A 21,732-nucleotide genomic window follows, 5' to 3' on the forward strand; every position below is an offset into this window, starting at 1 on the left:
CAGGGATCATAACCGCTCTCAGCCGGCTCACAGCGAATGTCGGCGAACCAAAGGCCAGCAAATGTCCATAGTGCATTATACGGGCCAAAGTGTAGGCCCAGGCGTTAAGATTTGAGAGAAACTGGAAGCGGCTAAAGCAGGTGCAACGCACCGCTGTCTTGCGAGTCGCTTTCGTGTATTAGACAATTTTCCAAGCCTGCCGTTCCGGTAGTCATCGGCGTCATACCCATTGCTCTTTTTGCAGGGGAGCGCCAGGCAGCCTACAGGAGGCGAAGATCCGGAGACCATCGCCGGGGAGGAACGGACTTGGACGTTCCCCGCCTGGCAAGAGACCTGAGACCGCTAGACCAGAGGACGATGGACCGCAAGGCTTATCTCTCTGATCAGACCATGGACAGCGCGACAACATGAAGAGGTGGAATATTATGTGACCCAGTTTATAACGGGTCGCGGGTACTTCCGCACTTATTTCCATGCCGAAGGGAAAGCGCCGACCAACGACTCCCTCGATGTACGGGACGACGCCGAACACACCTTTTTTACGTGTGCTCGGTAGGCGGCAGATCAAGGGAAACTAGAGACTCCGAGAACTGAGCCCCCAGAACATGGTTACAGTGCTACTCCGAGATTTCAACAGCTGGAAGAGTGTGGTCCCTTTCGTCAGAGGCATTCTCAGTGTCGAGAAGGGCGATCTGGAGCATGAAAATTAGATAGTGGCCTTCTTAGGCTAGGAGAGGAGGACTCGACCTGAAGTAATGCGTAAAACGGTTCCAGACCGAGTCCTGGTAAAAAGGGGGTTGGTTTTAGCTGGTAGTCTGCAGTCAGCAAGAGTCTGGCACTCTGTGCATAAATGTATTTCCACTTCCTTCCCCCTTCGAAGAAAAAAATTATTATTATGTAACATGAAAAGTATCAAAGAAAATTGAAAAGTTATTTTTTTTAAACAACTCAAAAGTAGAATTTTTGTACTAGAATTTTCTTTCTGAGTTTTTTTTTATACCCAAAACCATTTCTGGTTTAGTGATTCATACATAATCACTGGTGCAGGACACATGTTCAAATTGTCATAAAGATGTAGTAATTTTTTAATGGATTTAAACATTACGACTGTGAAATTAAATAAACTATAATTGTTTAGGTTAATGGGTATTTTAGCAACAACTAATAAAAAAAAGTTTGATAATTAAAATTATTTTTATTCAAACATAAAGGAAATTAAAAACCACTTTGAATTTATATTATTTGCTGTTTAAAGCTGTAATAATTATGGCTATTTGAAGGAAAACAATTAAAATTATTAAATTACTCACTTTTGTCAATGATAACCAAAGAGTTTTTAAATTTTCATGAACAAACTCTTTGATTATCACTGACAAAAGTGAGTAATTTTTATAATTTATCATTGACAAAAGTGAGCCAATAATTTATACTCTTTAAATTTTCATGAACAGAGTATAAATTATTGGCAACATACTGAGCTAATTTTACAAATAAAGGAAGAACAAACATAAAATAATATAATGGCATAGATATGCTGATGGTACATTTTTATTGAACCAAAAATGACACAAGACGATGTAAACTATTAATATACATAAACAAAGCATCATAAATCAAACTTTACTGCTGAACCTAACTACAATACATAAATAAATTTTCTATGCCTCACCATCAAAAAAATGATATCCACATAAACACAGTTTCATATACTGAAAACCACCCGGCTTCACATAAAAATATCTGCTTTTAGAGGTATCATCCACACTCAACACTATAAAATGCCTAGCACACACAAACTAAAATAATAATATAATAATAAACGCAAATAAAAATGAAGGTAAACACAAAAAATTTGCATTACAATAAAATAACATATATAAACGAAGGACTCTCAAAAAATACTTCACAAATTTAAAAAATATGAATATAAATACATTCTCCAGACACTATAAAATAAGTCATTATAAACAGAACATAATCGCCAAACGACCATAATTTCCTTAAATATACAAACTGAACTGTTTCATTACAAAATATCCTTCACTGGTCAGACAAGATGCAACTTCAAAGATACAATTAATACTCCACAACAATATAGAGTCAACAATTGATGAAAACTTATTAACACAAATCCACCAAAACTGGCAATAAGCTTGATATTCTACACATACATAAAAAAACTTGAGAAACTTAAACATAATGAAATATTAACTCTCACTGGCATAATAAATGAAAAGACATGATTCAAGTCACACATATTTGTCAACCACATTCTAAATAATTAGGTATCTGACTATATATTCCAAATAAAAATTCATCAGCAATAACATTAGCTGACACCAAATTGAGAACAACACCAGTCATTAAAGATGATTACAGGAACAGTTAAAAAGTTTAAATTACAAAATTAATTCAGTCACTTCAAAAATTTATGATTAAATAAGACTGTTAAATATGAGGGTCATCCAATAATTAAAGACACAAATAGCTGTTGGTGCAAATGGTAAGAGGATTATGATACTTTCAAAAACCCTTTGATGAGTTTTGATCAGCTATTTGAGTAAAACTGTTTTGTTTATAACTCAAAATCTCATTTTACAATGGCAAGTCCTCTAGAAGTTTGAAAATTAGTTTAACACTTTGCAGTGATTTGTTTTTTGCTTTCCCAAGGTGAAAAACCAGTTAACATTTACTTTTGTATGACCAAACAATATGGAAAAACTTGTATGAACTGCAAAAATTTCTGCAAGTGGGTAGATAAATTTTAAGATGGTCAAACTTCAGTGACTGACAAGCATCATTCTGGATGTCCAACTGAAGTATCAACTCGTGTTTGAAACTCGTACAGACTCTCTTATCCAAGAAGACTAACAGATTATAGCTGAAAATTATAATCAAGTACTGGTACAGTTGATAACATTATATCAACAAGTTCAAGCACCATAAAACAAGTGCAAGATGAGTTCCAAGAAAGTTGACTAATCACCATACGCATACAAGTCTTCACATGAGTACAGATCTGAAATAATATCAGCAGAAAGGTGATGCTTTTTTGCACAGTATTTTAACCTGCGATGAGACGTCAATCCATCCATTAACAAAAATGCAGCATCAAGTGGAAGCACAACAGTTCACCAGTCAAGGAAAAATTTCAAACCAATCCATCACAAGGAAAAATCATGATGACAATCTTTTGGGGTGCAAAGGCCCATTTTTTGTCAATTTTCTAGAAAATCAGTGAACAGAATAAACCATTCCTACTATTACAACATGTTATCAACAAAGTTAAATAAGGAGTGTTAAAAAAAAATTCCCTGGATCTCAGTGCAAAGGTATCAATCACTCTGCTTCATAATAACACCCAACCTCACACAGCTTGGGTAATTTGAGAAATCAGTAACAAATTGCATCAGGAAATTACCTCACCCCCCCCCAAACCACCATATAGACCTGACTTGACATTAGATTTCCACTTGTTTGGTACACTCAAGAATACCTTCTTCTTGTATGTGGTATGTGATAAGAAGTTTAATGGCAATAACGAATCAAAAAAATGTGCTAAATTAGCTCCAACATTAAGACAAAGATCTCTTTGCAGCAGGCATAAATAAGCTGATTCAGAGATGGGCCAAGTGTATTAATGTTGCAGGAGATTATGATGAAAAGTGAAAAAAATATCACACTGTTAATTAAATAAACCAGTATAGCTCCAGAGTAATTTGTATCTTTAATTAATGAATGATTCTTATATTAAATGATTCACTTTTAAATTGCCTTTTTTTTCTAAACAAAAAGATTTTAATATTTTTAAAAGTTCATTAATATCAAGTTCATTATTTAATAATTTTAAAATGTTTCATCATACTGAGCAGTAAAACGTAGTCGTTAACAGAATAGTTTAATTTATATACCATTGATAAAAAAACTAACCACTAATTCATAAAGTCTTTTGGAAGCATATTTCCTAATCTTTTGAATGCAAGCCATATTTTTAAGAAGCTGTAAATTTTGTTATACTGTTTGAGAAATACGTTAACTGCATTATCAGATTAGCACAGACATAAACAGTTTAATCAGTTGTTAATCTATTAACAGACAAAATTCAAGTATTAATTCAAAGTATTATTTTAATATAATATGTTCTTTATTATACTTTCTACTTTAGTGTTAATACAGTACTTTTTGTACTCTATTCTTCTTATAAAAAATAAGATAAATATTAAAAAGAGATCATCTTGATACTTATTTAATTTTCTATTGTCTATGTGAAATAAAATTAAGAATTATTTTAATAAACTAAATTGTTTTGTTGAATTTAAACAGATTTCTTTTGACAAATTAAAGATTAAATAACAGATTTTTTGTGACAAATTAGACATCAACATATCTATCTTTAAGATTTATATTTTTAAAACATTTTTTTAAGTATGTTTTTGTTGTCCCCTAAATTATAGCCTAAAAATAACAAAGACGTTAATTTGTTCTTTTTTTTGTCTTCATTAATAACAAAATTTGAAGATTTTATTATAATTTTAATAATTTCCACATTTCGATATAAGCGCTCTCTTTAGGGTAGATAGATTTACTTACGTATTAAAGTATTACTTACTAAAGGCAGTACAATTTTATTAACGGGTTATCAAAAATGTACTTTGTATAGTTAGTTTCATAAAAATGGCGTCTCCTAGACCCAAGTCGCCCAGACCTCCCGTTGCAGGAAGAAAAGATGAAAAAGAAGAATCGTTTTGGGAAAAAATTGGAACCCTTGGTAGAAAAAAGAGGATAAAGGAAGGTACGTTTATATCTCTTAGTTTTGGGGCGTTATTTTTTGTGAAATCCAATCGTATAATGTTAACAGTTCTGAGTCATTTTTTCATGACCAAATAAGGTAATGTTTAATTTTATTTCAAATAAGTTGTAATCACTTCTCAGAATTTTTAGGGAAATTTTTTAATTAATTAATATTTGGTGATTTTTCTGGTTTTCTTTAATGCTGTTACAGTTTTACATAAAGATTTGAGGTTATTGTAACCTCAAACCTATAGAGTAGATGTCAACACCTGGTTTTTAAATTGCTAGAATTTAATTTTATTGGTTTATCGTTGTATTTTTATATTAATTTTAACAAATCGCTTCAGGAAACTTTACTTTTGATTTTATCATTTAAAATTGATTAATTTACTCTTGAAAATTACACTTTTTTTAACATTTTCTTTATTGCGTATCCCGTTTGTAAGTATTGTTTTCATGTTCTGACCTCTGAATCAAGTCTTTACTTGCTTATTATCATATTTCAGAAGTACAATAGGAATCCTTTTATTTATTTATTTTTTTTTTGTGTTTGGACAATTAAATCAGAATTTAGCATTCACATTCCAGATAAATACTTAACACTTTCTTTATCTATTCATTAAAGTAAGCAAGGCTCATTCCTAATTACAATTCAGTGTTTATCAGTATATATTTATAATGATTATTTTTTTTATACCACAGAATTGCATTGTATTTCTATTCAGAATGTTTTCTGCTTGCTAACAAATTTTAAATAAAAGGTATTTTCAGTAATTCCTTTTTAAATTATTTTACAATACTTTTTTTGCAGTAAAATTGTAATAAATAATTAGAGACATTTTCATTATGAATTGGTTTCCTTGCATTTAGGTTATTGTTATTTTTGTCATTTTTTGATTATTATTGTGGTTAATTAAGAATTAGTTTGATAATTCACCATGATAAAATCTTAAACAGAAAACATGTTCAGTCATAATTATCATACAAATTATTGTACAATTATTCTCAGAGTTAAAGATCTTTACTCTTGTTTTTTTAAGCAAATCTTTTTCTAAGACGTAGTGAAATCCAGAAATTTCATTATACAAGGAATATATTTGTCATCCTAGAACTGAAGATGTTCACCAGCTATGAAGAACTTTTAAACATCTTTTTTCATACAATGATTATTAAAATAATTAAATCTTTTTCAGCACCTGAAGACTCCATTTAAGTAAGATAATGACTTTTCTGTTGTAATCAAATCAGAAAGTACACCTCATCAGTAGACTAAGTTAATTATTATTATTATAAAATATTATGGCAATATAAAAATAAAATTCCATGAGTTCTGATTTTGGATTGATTAGTATTTCTGTTTCATGTAATATCCCTTTATTTGATATTTTAATCTGTACTTTCATTTATTTTCTCTAATTTTATATGTAAAATTACAAAATTTTAGTTTAGTAAGCAGTGCTTACTATATTAATTCCATGTGTATGGGTGTGCGCACACATTAATACCTTTTAGAAATGTTTTTAAATGCTATTTAATTGTATTAATATTACCTTAAACACAGAATTATAAACTATAATCTGATTAGAATGTTTGTAAATATAAAGTAAGAAACTAAAACTAATTGTTAAAATTGAAAAAGTCTTCTTTTCACACTGTAAAAGTGTTCTGCAGAAAATGTTAATATTAAAAATATCAATCAGTTAAGTGTTCCTAAACAAATAGATAATTATGTGTAAGTGTTGTTAAGTTTATTTGCTGTTGAATCAAATCTATTTGTTGCTGTTTTTATTTATAAATAAAAACTTAACATATCAACTTCATGACTATTTTGTGATTTTAAGCTGTATAGTTGACATGAATAATGATTTGTACATGTAAGCATTTCATGATTATATTTAATAGTTTTATTCAACTCTCATATCAATTAGTACAAAACATGTTTCACACCCAAATGAGTCTCCTGATTTATTGCTACTAGATGATTTTTAGATTCTGTGAATGCTTGACCAAATTTTTGTTAAATATTTGCAAGTTATCTAGAAGCAGTATTAATAATTCATTAGTTAAAATGAGCTGGTAATAACTCAAAACCTTGAAATATCCTCTATTTCTGTCTTTCTGTTAGAAATATTTTACCAAAAAAAAAAAATTATTTTTGCGATATCATTCTATTGTTATTTCATGTATTTTTTTTAAAATTATTATTACGATTGATTTAAACCACTTATGTTTTTTTTTTAAATTTATAATTAATTATTTATATATTGTGAAGTGGCTCTGTCAAAAGGTTTTACCTTGATGCAAAGTATAAATTAGCAACAGAAGTACAAAGCTAAAAAATTATAATTTAAAAAAAAATTGTAATTACATTCTTAGGAACTTAAAATTTTTTAGCCATCAGAGTAATTCACATAAGTTCAAATTAAATTGGTTTTCTTATAAATAGTGAACTTAAATTTTATTAATTTTTTGATAATTTTCATATATCTGTTTTATTATTCTTAGTATTTTGTAATAAATTTATTAATGAAAAAGTTGTCTTTTATTTTTAAAAATACACATTCTAATCCTGCAAATTCATGACGTATCAGCTTCATTAAGAAAAAAATTTAGTCACAACAGAAGTGGTACTCTTATAACCAATAAGACCCTTTTTTAACCATGGAGTAGAATCTACCCACAGCTTATGTGATCTGTGTAATGTTTTATTATGTATCAGTCAGAATAAAATTTTATTTTAGAAATATATTATATTTGATTTCAATAATTGTAATCAAATAAGAAATTAATTGTATATTTAAGGTTAATTATTATTGTCTTTGGTAAAAAAAATAAAATAAAAGATCACCAGGGGTTGTTTTTATTTTAATTAAGTTTTTTGCTCATTTTTTAGTATTTAATCATTTTATAAGATTTTGTATAACTTATAATTGTTTCTACAAAAGCTTAATTTTGCATTTTTTAATTAAAAATTTTAAAAATGTTCAGTGTTGAAAAAATCATACTAGTGTGTTAAAAAAAAAGGATTCCTAATTAATGTTTCTATCATTAATGTACATTTATACATATTCATACTTGCTTAAGACTTATTTTTATCTTGTTGTTTCACTTATATAAAAAAATTTAATTTATACCTATGAATAGCTGTTTATTTATTTATTTTTTTTTTTAATTATTTGTATGATTTCACTGCATAGAAAGTATTTCTTGAGTGGCAATTAAGAACACTACAATATTTTTCACTTACATATTTATCAATTTGATTTATCAAAGTAAATGAACTAATTTTATAAATCTATGTGTTATAGTTCAAGAGGTTCAAGAGGAAGGTAAATATGCTATCGATTCACCTGGAAGCCCTACAGCTCCTGATCTTCCTCCTGAAGAATATGCTCTTGGTAATTAATTTTGATTTTTAATGCAGTATTAATGTTTATTTTGATGATACTTTGTGGGCTTTCTTAATCAAATCTATGTCAACTGATTTCTCTTAATAATGTTTAAGAAACATTGATAACTTAAATGCTTTTGTACATCAAGTGAGGCAGTAAAACTTTCCAGATTTCATTCAGTTATGGTCCAATGCTAGTCTAATGAAGTTTTAAAAAACTACGCCTTAGTGTTTTCAGTTACCATCATAGTTTGAATAGGAGAGTGAACTGTGCATTATTGAAGTGTTTCTAGAGAAAATGAATCTACAATACAGCAAGTTTTTTATACCCACTAATAATGCTGATTTTTTTACTTAAAAATTGCATCGTTATGATTTGGCTTTAAAACAGAATCCATATGGAAGATATTAGATATTTCAAACACCATAAATTATTCAAATTGATATAGTCCACTTTTCTGTATCACTTATGTTCAGCTTATAAACTTGCTTCTGATTTGAGGGTAGCATAATTGAACTGTTAGGAGAAAATTATGAAATATGCAAGTATTAAAATTAAAGGTGTTAATTGAAAACATCTTTACTTAAATCCAATGTTCCATCTATTCAAAGTTGTAGCTGTTTAGGAATTTAATGAATGTACATAGGAAAATCACACGACATGAGTATATCCTTCAAAATGTTTTGTAAACACTTTTCTCTATTTATTAACCACTCTCACTTTCATTTATCCAACTATGTTATAAACAGGATTTTCAACCTTGTTAGAAAACAGTCCTCAACATCTTCAATAAATAGTTTTCCACATCCAGTATGTCACTGTGTGATATGATGGAGATTTTTTTTAATGATACTTATTTTTATTAGGAGGAAGGCCAAACAGTTACAGTAGCTTCTGGTATATATGGAGATGCTTGGAAATTTTAGATTGTGGTTTCACTGATGGAAAAACCACTAAGACAGTGAAAGAGTCGATGGAAGTTTTGGGAAATGGTTCCATAGCACTTGATCTCACTATATGGTGACATCAAGTGGCCTCGACATTTATACATTAAATTATTGTCTTTTTTTAAAGCCTTCTAAAACCTGTAGGTCTACAAACATCAGCTTGACTATTTACTAAGAAATTGCGCCAGTACTGCCAGAAATGACCTTTTTTTTTACCACTTGAGAGCAGCCGGTAACTGCCTAGAAGATGTTACTTTGGTCGGTCCCAAGTGACGTGGCTGAAGAAATCATTTCCCCCCCCCCGTAGTGCAGCTTGAAGCTGATCTCCCGAGGGGGTCCCTCATGGGTCACTGAGACATCACGACATCCCTGCTGATTGCCATGATGACTGTCCACCAAGAGGGCTACCCTTCCCTTCCCTTCCCTATCAGTTAGTCTGGATCCGGGTATGCATCCTTCGCATATTCCCCCTGAATCGCACACCCACCTCACAAACCTTGAAGGTCATCAGAATATCCTGATCCAGATATCTGCTGGACCGGAACACCCTCAGCTGCACCCAGAGGCTGCCTCCCTGGCCCTGTACGTGTCCATGATTCGAACCCCTGGTGACAGAATCTTTTTCGCCAGTTCCCCCGAAATTTTTTTTTTCAAATTCAGATTAGTGGAGTTTGACATCCACACAGTATAGATTTATTAGCTTCAGTCAGTCGAAGATATATGTCATTGCTCTTCAGTGAGATAAGGTATAGCACCTCACTTATATGTGTAGCTAGATTTATTTACCAACACAGTTCAGTATACATACAACCAAGTCACTTAACATTACAAATTGGATGAAATACAATTATTAAATACATTAAATTTGTTATACATATTTACTATACAAGATGAACGAAGCAGGAGTGATACAAAATGCTGAATAGCACAAGCGAAACGAGCCTTCAGTCAGAAATATAATTTGTTTACATCAAAAATTAATTTAAATGTCAGGAAAAAATTTTTGAAAGTATATGTTTGGAGTGTCGCTTTATATGGAAGTGAAGCTTGGACAATCGGAGTATCTGAGAAGAAAAGAATAGAAGCCTTTGAAATGTGGTGCTATAGGAGAATGTTAAAAATCAGATGGGTGGATAAAGTGACAAATGAAGAGGTATTGCGGCAAATAGATGAAGAAAGAAACATTTGAAAAATATAGTTAAAAGAAGAAACAGACTTATAGGCCACATACTAAGGCATCCTGGAATAGTCGCTTTAATATTGGAAGGACAGGTAGAAGGAAAAAATTGTGTAGGCAGGCCACGTTTGGAATATGTAAAACAAATTGTTAGGGATGTAGGATGTAGGGGGTATACTGAAATGAAACGACTAGCACTAGATAGGGAATCTTGGAGAGCTGCATCAAACCAGTCAAATGACTGAAGACAAAAAAAAAATACATATTTACAATAATACAGCTCTATTATTAAGTAGGTCATACTATAACACGTAAATGGTGTACACCAACATATGTAGCACAATAAAACAATATAATAACAGTACAACGTAATGATGATACAAATAATAATAATAATAATACATCAGCAATATTAATAAACAAACTAGGTACCTAGACCAGCCCAGACAGCAAATTCTAATTACTCGCCAACAAGCACAATACAACTTATAAGAAACATAACAATACATGATAAAAAATCAATAAACAAGGTATAATACAATGCATAACATCTTCATTACAAAGAATAAATTGTAGGAGCCCTCGTCCCTGATTCATACATTTGCACCTACCCATGAAGGATTTCTGACGGTGAGCTTCATCTCGTCAAGATGCAACAGCACATCATTTATGTATAATATATACAGCAACAAATTCCAATAATCTTATGACTAAAAGGAATTATATAAAACATCAGTAACAAAGTGGATAGGATTGTTAAAACTACAACAAATCGAAGAACGCATACATGTATATATTACCCAATCTTACAATAAACATAATAATAATACAAGTAACATGATAGAACGTGCCCAACAAGGTATGGCACAATATATACATTTCATATCAAAGTATAAGGGTCCTTGTTCCCAGTTTAAACATTAGTTCATAGACACGATACATATTATGTAGTTAACTTAATTTCACCAAAATTCGATAGTACATTTCTATACACAATACAGACAATAGTAATTCCAATAAACATACAACAAATTACAAGACACAAGAAGATATGTAATGGGAATTAATATACAAAATTATAAAATACACATGGACGAAGTCAGTATTTACAAGTTAATCTACATATTTACAAATTTCCTTCTCCGAGTACCTGGCAGACTTGATGGTTGTCTTACAGTCAGATGTTTTACCCGTCAGTCTCCTCTCCATTGTTCTGCCTCTCACTTTTATAGTCAAGATGCGGGAGGCCAGTGATGCAACCTCTGCCCATTGCCATCCTCCCTGGAGCATGTAATTTACTAAGTTATAAGGGGTAATCCATAATAGTTACAGGAGTCTCCTGACTCCTTCCCATTGTCTACAGTAAAAAATTATGTGTTCCGGGGTAATCCTACTCTTGACAGTAGATGCATGTTGGTGTGGCTCATCTTCTGAAGCGGAACAGATAGGAACCAAAGTCCCCATGCCCCGAGAGGAGTTGGGTGATGAAATAATTCACTTCCCCAGAAGTGACCTACTGTGACTGATGTTAAACTTCAGAGATTAACTATAAATATTTATTGCAAATGATAACAACCACCATCTGGACAGTATGTTTTCAACGCTTAGTGAACACAAGCTGCATTCCATGTATTTTTATACTATGTAAGAAAATTTTAAGTAGTACTTACTGTGCCTTTTTTGTTAACCCTTGGAGTTATGTTTGCTTTGCCTATAAAGTAACAATATTAATAATAACATTTATTGAATTATGTGTTATGTCTGTTACCGGATTTTATGAATACAGGATTTTTAATAACTTCAGAACATTTTCCTTCATTTGTACAGCCATCTTTAGCAACTGGGACTATTGTTCTTTGGTTAAGAAACTTTTTATCACTGATAGTGATGAACAAAAACATAGCAAACAATTTCTACTATGCATCTTTGCATTAATTTACTGTTATTGCTGTCTTAGCTCTGTGGTAAATGACAGATGTATTCAGTACTATTTTTATCTTAATTTCAACTTATTTTTACCATTTTTCTTATTTTATTTTTATAGAGGAAAATGAAGAACGATCTATGATAGAACCGCGCTCATATGATGATCCAAAACTTCGTGAATTGATGGCTGTTATTATTGAATGGATTAATGATGAATTGGCCGATCAAAGAATTATCGTTAAAAATTTAGAAGAGGATCTTTATGATGGTCAAGTTTTACAAAAACTACTCGGTTAGTTTTGTATGTATAGTTAATTTATCTATTTTTCTTTTTTTTATTGCTATTAATTTATGTTCTCTTACAGTTTATACTTCGTACTTTCAGTTTTTACAGAAGTACATTAATTTAATTTCTTAAGCCTAAATTGGTTTGTAGGTTGTATATTATCACTCAAATGAAATTTAAGCATTTTAGTTATGTTCATACTTTTAAAAAGGTAAAAGACTACATAGATTTGTCATCTAATCCTAACTCAGCAATATGCGATAATGTGTTGTGTATACCTAGGTTTGTTTTTATCGATTGCACAATGATGTGTAGATCAGATTGTTGTACTTTTATATCCCTAACTGATTTATTTTTTTTCTTTTATAACACGTTATAGAAGAGGAGTTTATTACACTTTTATAGATTTTCGTATGGCTATGATGTGTGTAAACCATCTGAGCTACAATAGTCGGTTATGCTTTCTCTAAACCTGTTACTTCATTATGTCATTAGTTATGTAGTGAAGATTTCACGTATATGGTTGAATGTAAATTATATTTCAGATGGCATTGCTTGCTTATAGGTAGAAATATATTCCATTGTTTTGATAAAAGCCACCACTTTAATACTATCCCTTTTAACCTTTAAAATTTTATGGATTGCCTGGTTTTTGTGAATGATTTGTGTCTCGCATTGGGTTATTTATAACCATTAGAAACTCAGTATAGATAATATTAATCCATTTTTCATAGTATTAAGTGAATCTGAAAAAATGTATTTTTTTCTATCCTATTAGTATTATTATTATTGTGTTAATCACAGTAGTGTTCTGTGGGATTTGGCTAAGTACTCACTGGATGTATGCTGAGGGCCATTAGGATTTCAATAACTTTTTCTTAACCATTGTTTATACAAAACTAACACCTTAAGAACCAGGCTTCGTGATCCATGCTCGAAAGCACATACTAGCGTATATAGTCATTAATTAAAAATTTTTTTTTGTTTCCAGAGAAATTGACTAACAGAAAAATGGATGTTCCGGAAGTGACGCAGTCTGAAGAGGGTCAAAAACAAAAACTAAGGATAGTATTAGAGGAGGCAAACAGAGTGAGTTTAAAACCATAAATTGAATAAAAATTATTGTAAAATAAATAATGAGTTGATTTTTTAATTATCTAATTAGTTCAATATAAACGATTTTGTATTGTGTATTTAATAAATAGCATTAATTACTGTCCAGTTAATTTAGTATTTATAAGTGTTGATGCTGATTGATTATTTCTTATTGTGAATTATTTATAATTAGATTTGTATTAATGTTGTTTTGAATTATAGTTTAACGTCGTTATTTTGACATTGTTATATGTAATAATGGTTTTAAATTATTATTATTACTGTGTTAATTACTATTTCTCTTATTTACTATTGTGAATTGTTATTAAAAATTATTAATTAGTATATATAATTACTCATAGCTAATGAATCAAAAAAATTTTTTAAATAATACAGTTCTAATATAACCCACAATTCAACAAAAATAAATTAGTAGAAAATAGATCCGTAATTAGTAACCAAAGAAAACATGCCAGTTTTACTTTAAATAAGAAATTTTTTGGCTTTTATTTTGGCAGCATCTATGATGTAACGTATAACTGCATAACATGTTTTATATTTCTCGTACAACAATACTAAAGCTGTTTGTTTTGTATTACGTATGTCACATGAATGTCAGTAACTGAACAATGCAAAGATATAAGGTTTTAGGTTTAGCTTAAAAAATCACCTCATAAACATTAACTCTACTTGAAAAACCAATTGGAGAATCAGCAATAAAGAAAATTTATGATTGGCATAAGTGTTTTAGTGAAAGATGGTTGTGTTAGTCCTGAGGATGACATATGTAATAAGCGTGCATCTTCCTTAACAAATGAGGAAAAAATCAAGCTTGTTGAAAATGTTCACAGTATTTTCTATAATGATCTGAACATGTATTGCATTTTTCAACAAACTGTTCCAAAAAATGTGTGCAGATCAGAAAGAAACTCGTGACAGTTTCTTGACATGCCAGTGTCATGAGAAGCACTGACAGGAGATCTCATCATTATGGCTGGTCAAAATCAAAGTTTTCTAAGTAAGATTATAACAGGAAATTAGACGTGTTTTTTTTTTTTACATGCCACAAATAAAATCCCCCTCATGAGGGTGAAAATAAGCATTATCTGTGCAGTCACAAAAATCTTGTTTGAGTCAGAAAGAAAAGTTATGTTGGAATTTTAATTTGATTCACAAGGTATTGTTCATCACAAATGATGAACATTGATATTCTTTTTGTTATGGGTAACAAGCAAGAGTAATGAAAAATGAGAAAAAGAATCAAATTTTTTTTCATGACATTGCACTAGGTCATCGATCCATGCCTGTCAAAGAGTACCTGGCACAACAGATTGTAACAATTCCACCATACTCTCTCGACTAGGCAGCTGATTTTTACTTGTTTCTTTGTTTGAAAAATACTCAAACTTGCTTGAAAAAACAAGGGAAAAGTAACGTAATGGCCAATGTGACAAAGTAGCCAAGGACGATATCTCAAAATGGATACCAGGAATATTTCCAATAAGTTTATAGACTGGCAGAAGTATGTAGCTATTAAAGGAAATGTACTCTAAAACTTTTTCATATATGCAGTTTTAGAAAATAAACTAATTCTGGAAACTTATTGACCCTTTCTATAGACCAGAATAAACAAAAACTTTATATACACATAGATCTGAAAAAAAGGTTGTTTTCCAATGAGACTGCAGAAAGTCTTTTCTCTAAATTGTTACTATAAATGTTCAGGTAACTCATTTCAAACTACCTGCAAGCATAGCCCATAGTAGAACATTTTCTGATGAGGGCTTATTCTGAGCTATTCACAGCTTCATATTCAGTCACACTGAAGATAAATGATGAACATTATACTTCACATTTAGTCTCTTGCACATTGCTGTCTATACTTTGTTTCACATTTTTTACCCTAGAGTACTACTCACATCAACTACGTTAATGTAGCATGCCTTTATATACAAGTTTGGTATTTGCAAAAAATTCGCCGTATTAATTCATTCTGTGCTTAGTATGGAAGAAATTCACACTTGAAAATAAATTTTACTATTTACTATATGAATAACTGTAATTTTTTGACTTATTAATAGAATTTTATTGTCGTTATCTCTGAATGTAACAAATATTTTTTTTAGTCAAACCAGGTCTGTTGTAGGATATAGATTTTTTGTATTATGTACAACAAAAAATATTACACCTATTAAAAAGAAAAATTTACTCATTTTCATAAATATAATCTTTGCTTTCAGTGTGTTATAATTAAAAAATTACAGCTTTTGAAAAATGATAAAAAACCTCAGTTTACTGTAATATTTAAGGGTTCAGCATTTCCAAAGCCAAATATGTTTATTTGTACCATACAACATTTCTGTGTATACCAATTATGGTGTAAGCTGGTGGTTTTAAGTATAAATAGACTTAATTTTTTTTTTAAATTAGTCCAAAGCAGTATCCATTATTAACTGATAATTTTTTAAAAACATAACTCTGTAAGAGAATGTCAAAAAACCATTCTTTCTGAAAAAATCAAAAAGTCTTTTCGTAAAAAGAGATTTATTCAGCCTCCTACTTTGGAAAAAGTTACATTAAATTAATGAGGTCGAGTGGTAGCGCCTTGGTCTTTCATCCAAAGGTTCCAGGTTCGAATCCTGGTCAGGCATGGCATTTTCATACACGCTACAAATAATTCATCTCATCCTCGGAAGCAGTACCTAACGGTGTTCCTAGAGATTAAAAAAAAAAGAAAAGTTTAATGAGATCATTATAAAGGCAGGTAGAATGCTTAAATACATGTGCATATATGCTTTCATATATATAAGCAAACAATTTAGTTTGCTTAAATAAGAAGTAATTAGGATGTAATTAAAGATTTTTTATAAGTCAATCACCTTAGTAATAAATTAGATTATAATATTCTAATAGTATTTATTTATAATTTAATGTGGTAAATAAAGATTAAACAGACAAAGAAAAGAAGCTATGTACTTGCCATCTTAAAAAAGTACTTCAAAATTCACCGTCATGTTGTTGTTATACTGTCACTCTCAGGATTAAAGCTAATATGTCCTTTATTTATTTTATTTCTTGTACCCTCTATTTTTTATTTATTTTTTTTTTTAGGTATTGAAACAACCATCAAATCAAATGAAGTGGAGCGTGGAAAGTATTCATTCCAAGAGTATCGTGTCAATTCTTCATTTATTAGTTGCATTGGCTAGACATTTTCGAGCTCCTGTTCGGTTACCAGAAAATGTGTCTGTTAATGTTGTTATTGTTCAGGTTTGTACAATTTTTTATCAGTTAATTTTTTTTAAAAATTAAATATAAATATATAATTCCAATATCGATTAATCATTAAGGAAATCTACAAAGAAAGATTATTATTTTGTTGCATCGGTTTAATATTTAACCTGAATATGCACAGATTATTAAAGTTGTCAGAAATATCATGTTACAGCTACTTTTAATGAAATGTTTCCTGAATCCTAACTGTACATGTGGAATCATTAACGTCTATCTGTAGTATAAGTATTCAAATGCTAATTACAGTATCAATGTTTTGTTTACTTTTCAATAAAATCCCCATAATAATGAAGGAGCAATACTTGCATATCTTTAATTTTTATCCATATTCCAGTAAAAACTACTAGTGAAATGTTTAATATGAAGTAAAGCAGAACTACGTGTATTGTTGTGTATCACTATACACCATAATACACGTAGTTATAGGTCTGTCACTACAGACCTATATGGTATAGTATGTATGGTGGTATGGTGGAACAGAACTACATGTGTATAGCAGGATCATACCAAAGTTAAGTGCAATTTGATTTGAATAGGCCATTTGAACTACTTGCATCTCACAGTAAAGCAAAGAAAAATATCATGAGTGACTATTGCTTCTAACTCCATAGTTTTTTCTGACAAATTGAAGGTTTCTTTTGCCTTAAATTCTATAGTTTCTATTTTTGTTCATTTATTTTTTAGTTATTTTGCTTTTAATATATATGTATGTAATGATTTATCAGAATGTGATTTGGTGTATATATTGTGATTTTTTTTATGTTATTTAGTTGCAACATGTTTCCAACTCTAAAGACAGTATACATTGTGGAAGAGTTTAGCAACCTGACATCCAATAAGATTTATAAAAGCAGATGAATTATGAATTCTTTTAATGAAAAAAAAAAATGTTCCTTATGAAGTAGTTGTAATTATTTTTTTTTTCTTTTTTAGAAAAGAGATGGCTCTCTGATGCATCGAACTGTACCAGAAGAAATTACATCACATTATGATGATTTAGGTATGCGTTGTGAACGTGACGCGTTTGATACTCTACTGGATCATGCCCCAGAAAAATTACAAGTTGTTAAAAAGGTGTGTAAAACTGTTGTATTTCTCTTTTTAATCACTCCCTTCTTTAAAAGATAACTAAAGAAGTAAATAAAATCACCAATAGTGATTTAAGAACTAATTCTCAATGCTCTTGAAACTGTTTTAACTGATTTTATTAATATGGAATTGATTAATATTACGATCCGTTGTAAATTAGATAAAATGCTATTATTAACCCATTTTTTCATATTTTATTTACAAGTCTAGTCTAACAAAACATTTTGGGTTTAAAATTATTGGAATTCTGTTGTTCAATTAATTATAACTAAGAAATATCATAATTAAGCATAGAGGATCTTATTTTCTGTTAGCTATTAATATAAGCTCTTAATTATATGTACAGTTTTTTAATTATTTTAACATTGTCTATTTATGTTTTTGTTGCAGTCGCTGGTAACATTTGTTAATAAACATTTAAACAAGGTGAATTTAGATGTTAATGACCTTGATACACAATTTCATGATGGTGTATACCTTGTGTTATTGATGGGTCTATTAGAAGGTTTTTTTGTTCCATTATATGCATTTCATCTTACTCCTCATGACTTTGAACAAAAAGTTCACAATGTTAACTTTTCATTTGAATTAATGCAGGATACTGGTCTTGCAAAACCCAAGGCACGACCAGAAGGTAATATTATAATTATCACTTAATCTAATTTGTATTAAATGAATTTTAGTTTGTATGAATGTATTTGTGTAGTTTATAATTATCTACTAAATACTTTAATGAAACTGTACAGTTTATACCTATCATGAGGAATACATACAGTTTATACATATCATGAGTTTATTTTATCATGAGAATTTAATGAATTCTAGAAGAAATCATACACATCAGAAGTTAAGATAACAGTGGATCATTATTACTATTGAAAGCAGTCATAGAAAACATGAAAAGATAAAAACCATTCAAAGCAATGCAGTGGTCTGTTGTATGTGGGATGACTACAGCTTGACTAACAACTTGCTAATATATGCCCTGTAAAAGTTTTATATATGTGGATGTGTGTGTGTGTGTGTGTGTGCACACGCGTACATGCATGTTTATTGTCTATTAACTTATTTTGTATTATTTATAAATTTTGTGCAGGAAAGTAGTCATTTTTTTAAAATATAGAAAATTGAAAAGTACGAAAAACTTCTGATATAAAGTTTTGGTGGAAAAAATTAACCAATCTTTTTTCAATATTCTTCAACAAAACCTTTTTATCTAAAATTTATTTTTCAAATTCATTCAATGAAAGTTGGGAGAAAATGTGAAGAATTTGGCATCAGTGAATTCATGGCAATAAAATCCAACCTCTGTGTAGAGAACATTTCTACAGCAAAAAATAATCACTATAGGGTGGATTTACAACTTCATACTGTTATTTCCATTTGCTGTTTGTCATAATTTAAAAATTTGCTTTGTATTTTTATCTCAATTTTTTCTGCAGCTTTTCTGAAAGATTAGTTTTTTTATACATCATGTAGTGAGGCATTTTGTTGCTAATAGTTTTCAGGTATTAATAACTTATTTGGTTGTTCATCCATTCAATTTTTTTTTTTTAAATTGTGTTGATACCTTTCCTTATGCTTTCTCCATTTATAAAATTACCTTGGAAATTACATTTGTCATCATCCTGACTTAATATTATGGTGTCAGCATGGCACCACCTAATAGCTGATGAGCCAGGTGCTTTTTATTAGAACTTTGTGGGAGGGCAGCTCTATCTCTGGGATTATCCAAAGGATGCGCAAAACTCAAATATGCTGCTGATTAAGATATTTTTATCAAATAAGCTTCCCGATCTCCTAAAATATAATTAACCAAGTTTACCAATAAATTTTGTGAAATTCATTGAATTTTTTTGCTTAACTAATACAGTTTTAATTTATTCATATATTGAGAAATAATCAAACCTCATTTCCAATGAATCTTGGCTAGCTTTTCTGATTATATATTATCCAGTGTAATAGATTTGTATTGTTATTTATTATGTAAAATTTATTAGTTAAATTTAATCTAATTTCAAATTGTTATGTATACTGTGATTTCAGATATTGTCAACTTGGATCTAAAGTCAACATTACGTGTTCTTTATAATCTTTTTACAAAATATAAGAATATGAGTTAATCCTTTTTACAGTTTCAGGAATTGAAATATAACTTACAACTATTAATCAATTCTAATACATATAATCTCATTATATTATATATTACTTCTAACTACATTAATTAATGTTTTTATTTTAATAGTACAATCTTATATTTCTCACACAATGTGTTCAGATTAATTTTATTGGATTATTTAGAACCGCTTTTTGAAAAAAGATTTTACTTGTGTAATTTATTAGTTCGACTGCTGTAGAATGTGCCTTTTTATAAATTACCACCAGATTATTGTATTTGCAATATTGCCACTTGCCTACAAGTATCTAAGTGAACATTTCATGTTCTATCTCATAAGCTGTGGTTTGTTAGAAAATTGAATAGTATTTGTTTTCAATGCCTAGTATATATATATTGATACAATATATATATATATATATATATACATATATATATGTATATATACTTGTTGTTGTATTTATATATATATATATACACTAATATATATTGATACATCAATATGTATCAATTATATTGATAAAATTTTTAAATATATTAGTTTAATATTTACAAGTTACTATATTTATATATCGAATAACTGCTAAGCTGCCTATTTTAATATTTATGTATTTATATTTTTGTATACTATTTTATTTACAATAATCAGATCTACTCATATTCATATATTTTTAATTATTCATTTATTGTTTTTAATTGTCTATAACACTGTTAAATAAATTTTTATTTATTTTTATTTGCTTTTCAGTTATTTACTCCCATTTATTTAAGTATATACAGCTATACTTAGTTCAGTTATGGAAAATCAGAATTAGCCATTAAGTGTGTATAATGCTTTGACATCATATTCCTATTCCAAGTTAAAGTACATCCATAAAAAGACCTAACTGTAACAGAAGGGAAAATATGTAATTTATTTCTTAACTCTAAAATGAGTCATCACTGCATTTTTTTTTCTATTATGATCTCTACATAATTAAATTAAATGTAGTTAACTTATTAACTGCATTTTTATTTCCCATTTAGATTAGATTATTACTGTCTCGGAATTATTAATATACAGTTTTTATTTATTTCTAATATTTCTATATATAAAGCAACCTAAGTTCTGTTGACGTCATTCTGTATACTGATTTTTTTCTGAAGGTCCTGTTTATATATTTAGTATATTGCTTATGTCTGCTTTAATAAGAGTGCTTTTTTATTTATATATTACATTATGTTTTTAAAGGAATTTCTTAAGAGTACATTATATGAGAAAACAAATTTGTAAACATGACCCACATAAATGAAGTGATCAGATTTCCAACTTGATTTCTGTCTTGTCTGGGATAATAATTATGTTAAGCATTTGATCAAAGTAGTCAGTGTAAAAATTCATTATTGCATTTTTTAAGCTTATACATCAGAGCCCAATTGATAATTGAAATCATTGTTGCTGTTTTGGGCATGTCAAGAAATTGGTTGATAGATTTATGTTAAGATTAATAATAATTGTAATAAAATTTACCAAAAGAAAGTATGAATCCATATTTGCAGAAGGTATTACATGGGAATATTATCAGGAGTCATTTAATTTAATATTACCATTGATAATTATACTAAGTTTAGGACATCGT

At 29.4% G+C, this 21,732-nt stretch overlaps 1 protein-coding gene across 1 annotated transcript; it reads left to right on the forward strand.

Moving 5' to 3' along the window:
* The first annotated feature begins 4,646 nt into the window (after positions 1–4,646).
* On the forward strand, positions 4,647–20,849 carry parvin (beta-parvin). The gene is made up of 8 exons (XM_075373082.1): positions 4,647–4,792; positions 8,100–8,189; positions 12,352–12,525; positions 13,511–13,608; positions 16,726–16,884; positions 17,842–17,982; positions 18,388–18,631; positions 20,044–20,849. The coding sequence occupies exons 1-8, from the start codon at positions 4,675–4,677 to the stop codon at positions 20,118–20,120; spliced, it is 1,101 nt and encodes a 366-aa protein (XP_075229197.1). The 5' UTR covers positions 4,647–4,674; the 3' UTR covers positions 20,121–20,849.
* The last annotated feature ends 883 nt before the right edge of the window (positions 20,850–21,732 follow it).

Source organism: Lycorma delicatula, chromosome 8, assembly GCF_047948215.1.
Source record: "Lycorma delicatula isolate Av1 chromosome 8, ASM4794821v1, whole genome shotgun sequence".
Taxonomy (NCBI): domain Eukaryota; kingdom Metazoa; phylum Arthropoda; class Insecta; order Hemiptera; family Fulgoridae; genus Lycorma; species Lycorma delicatula.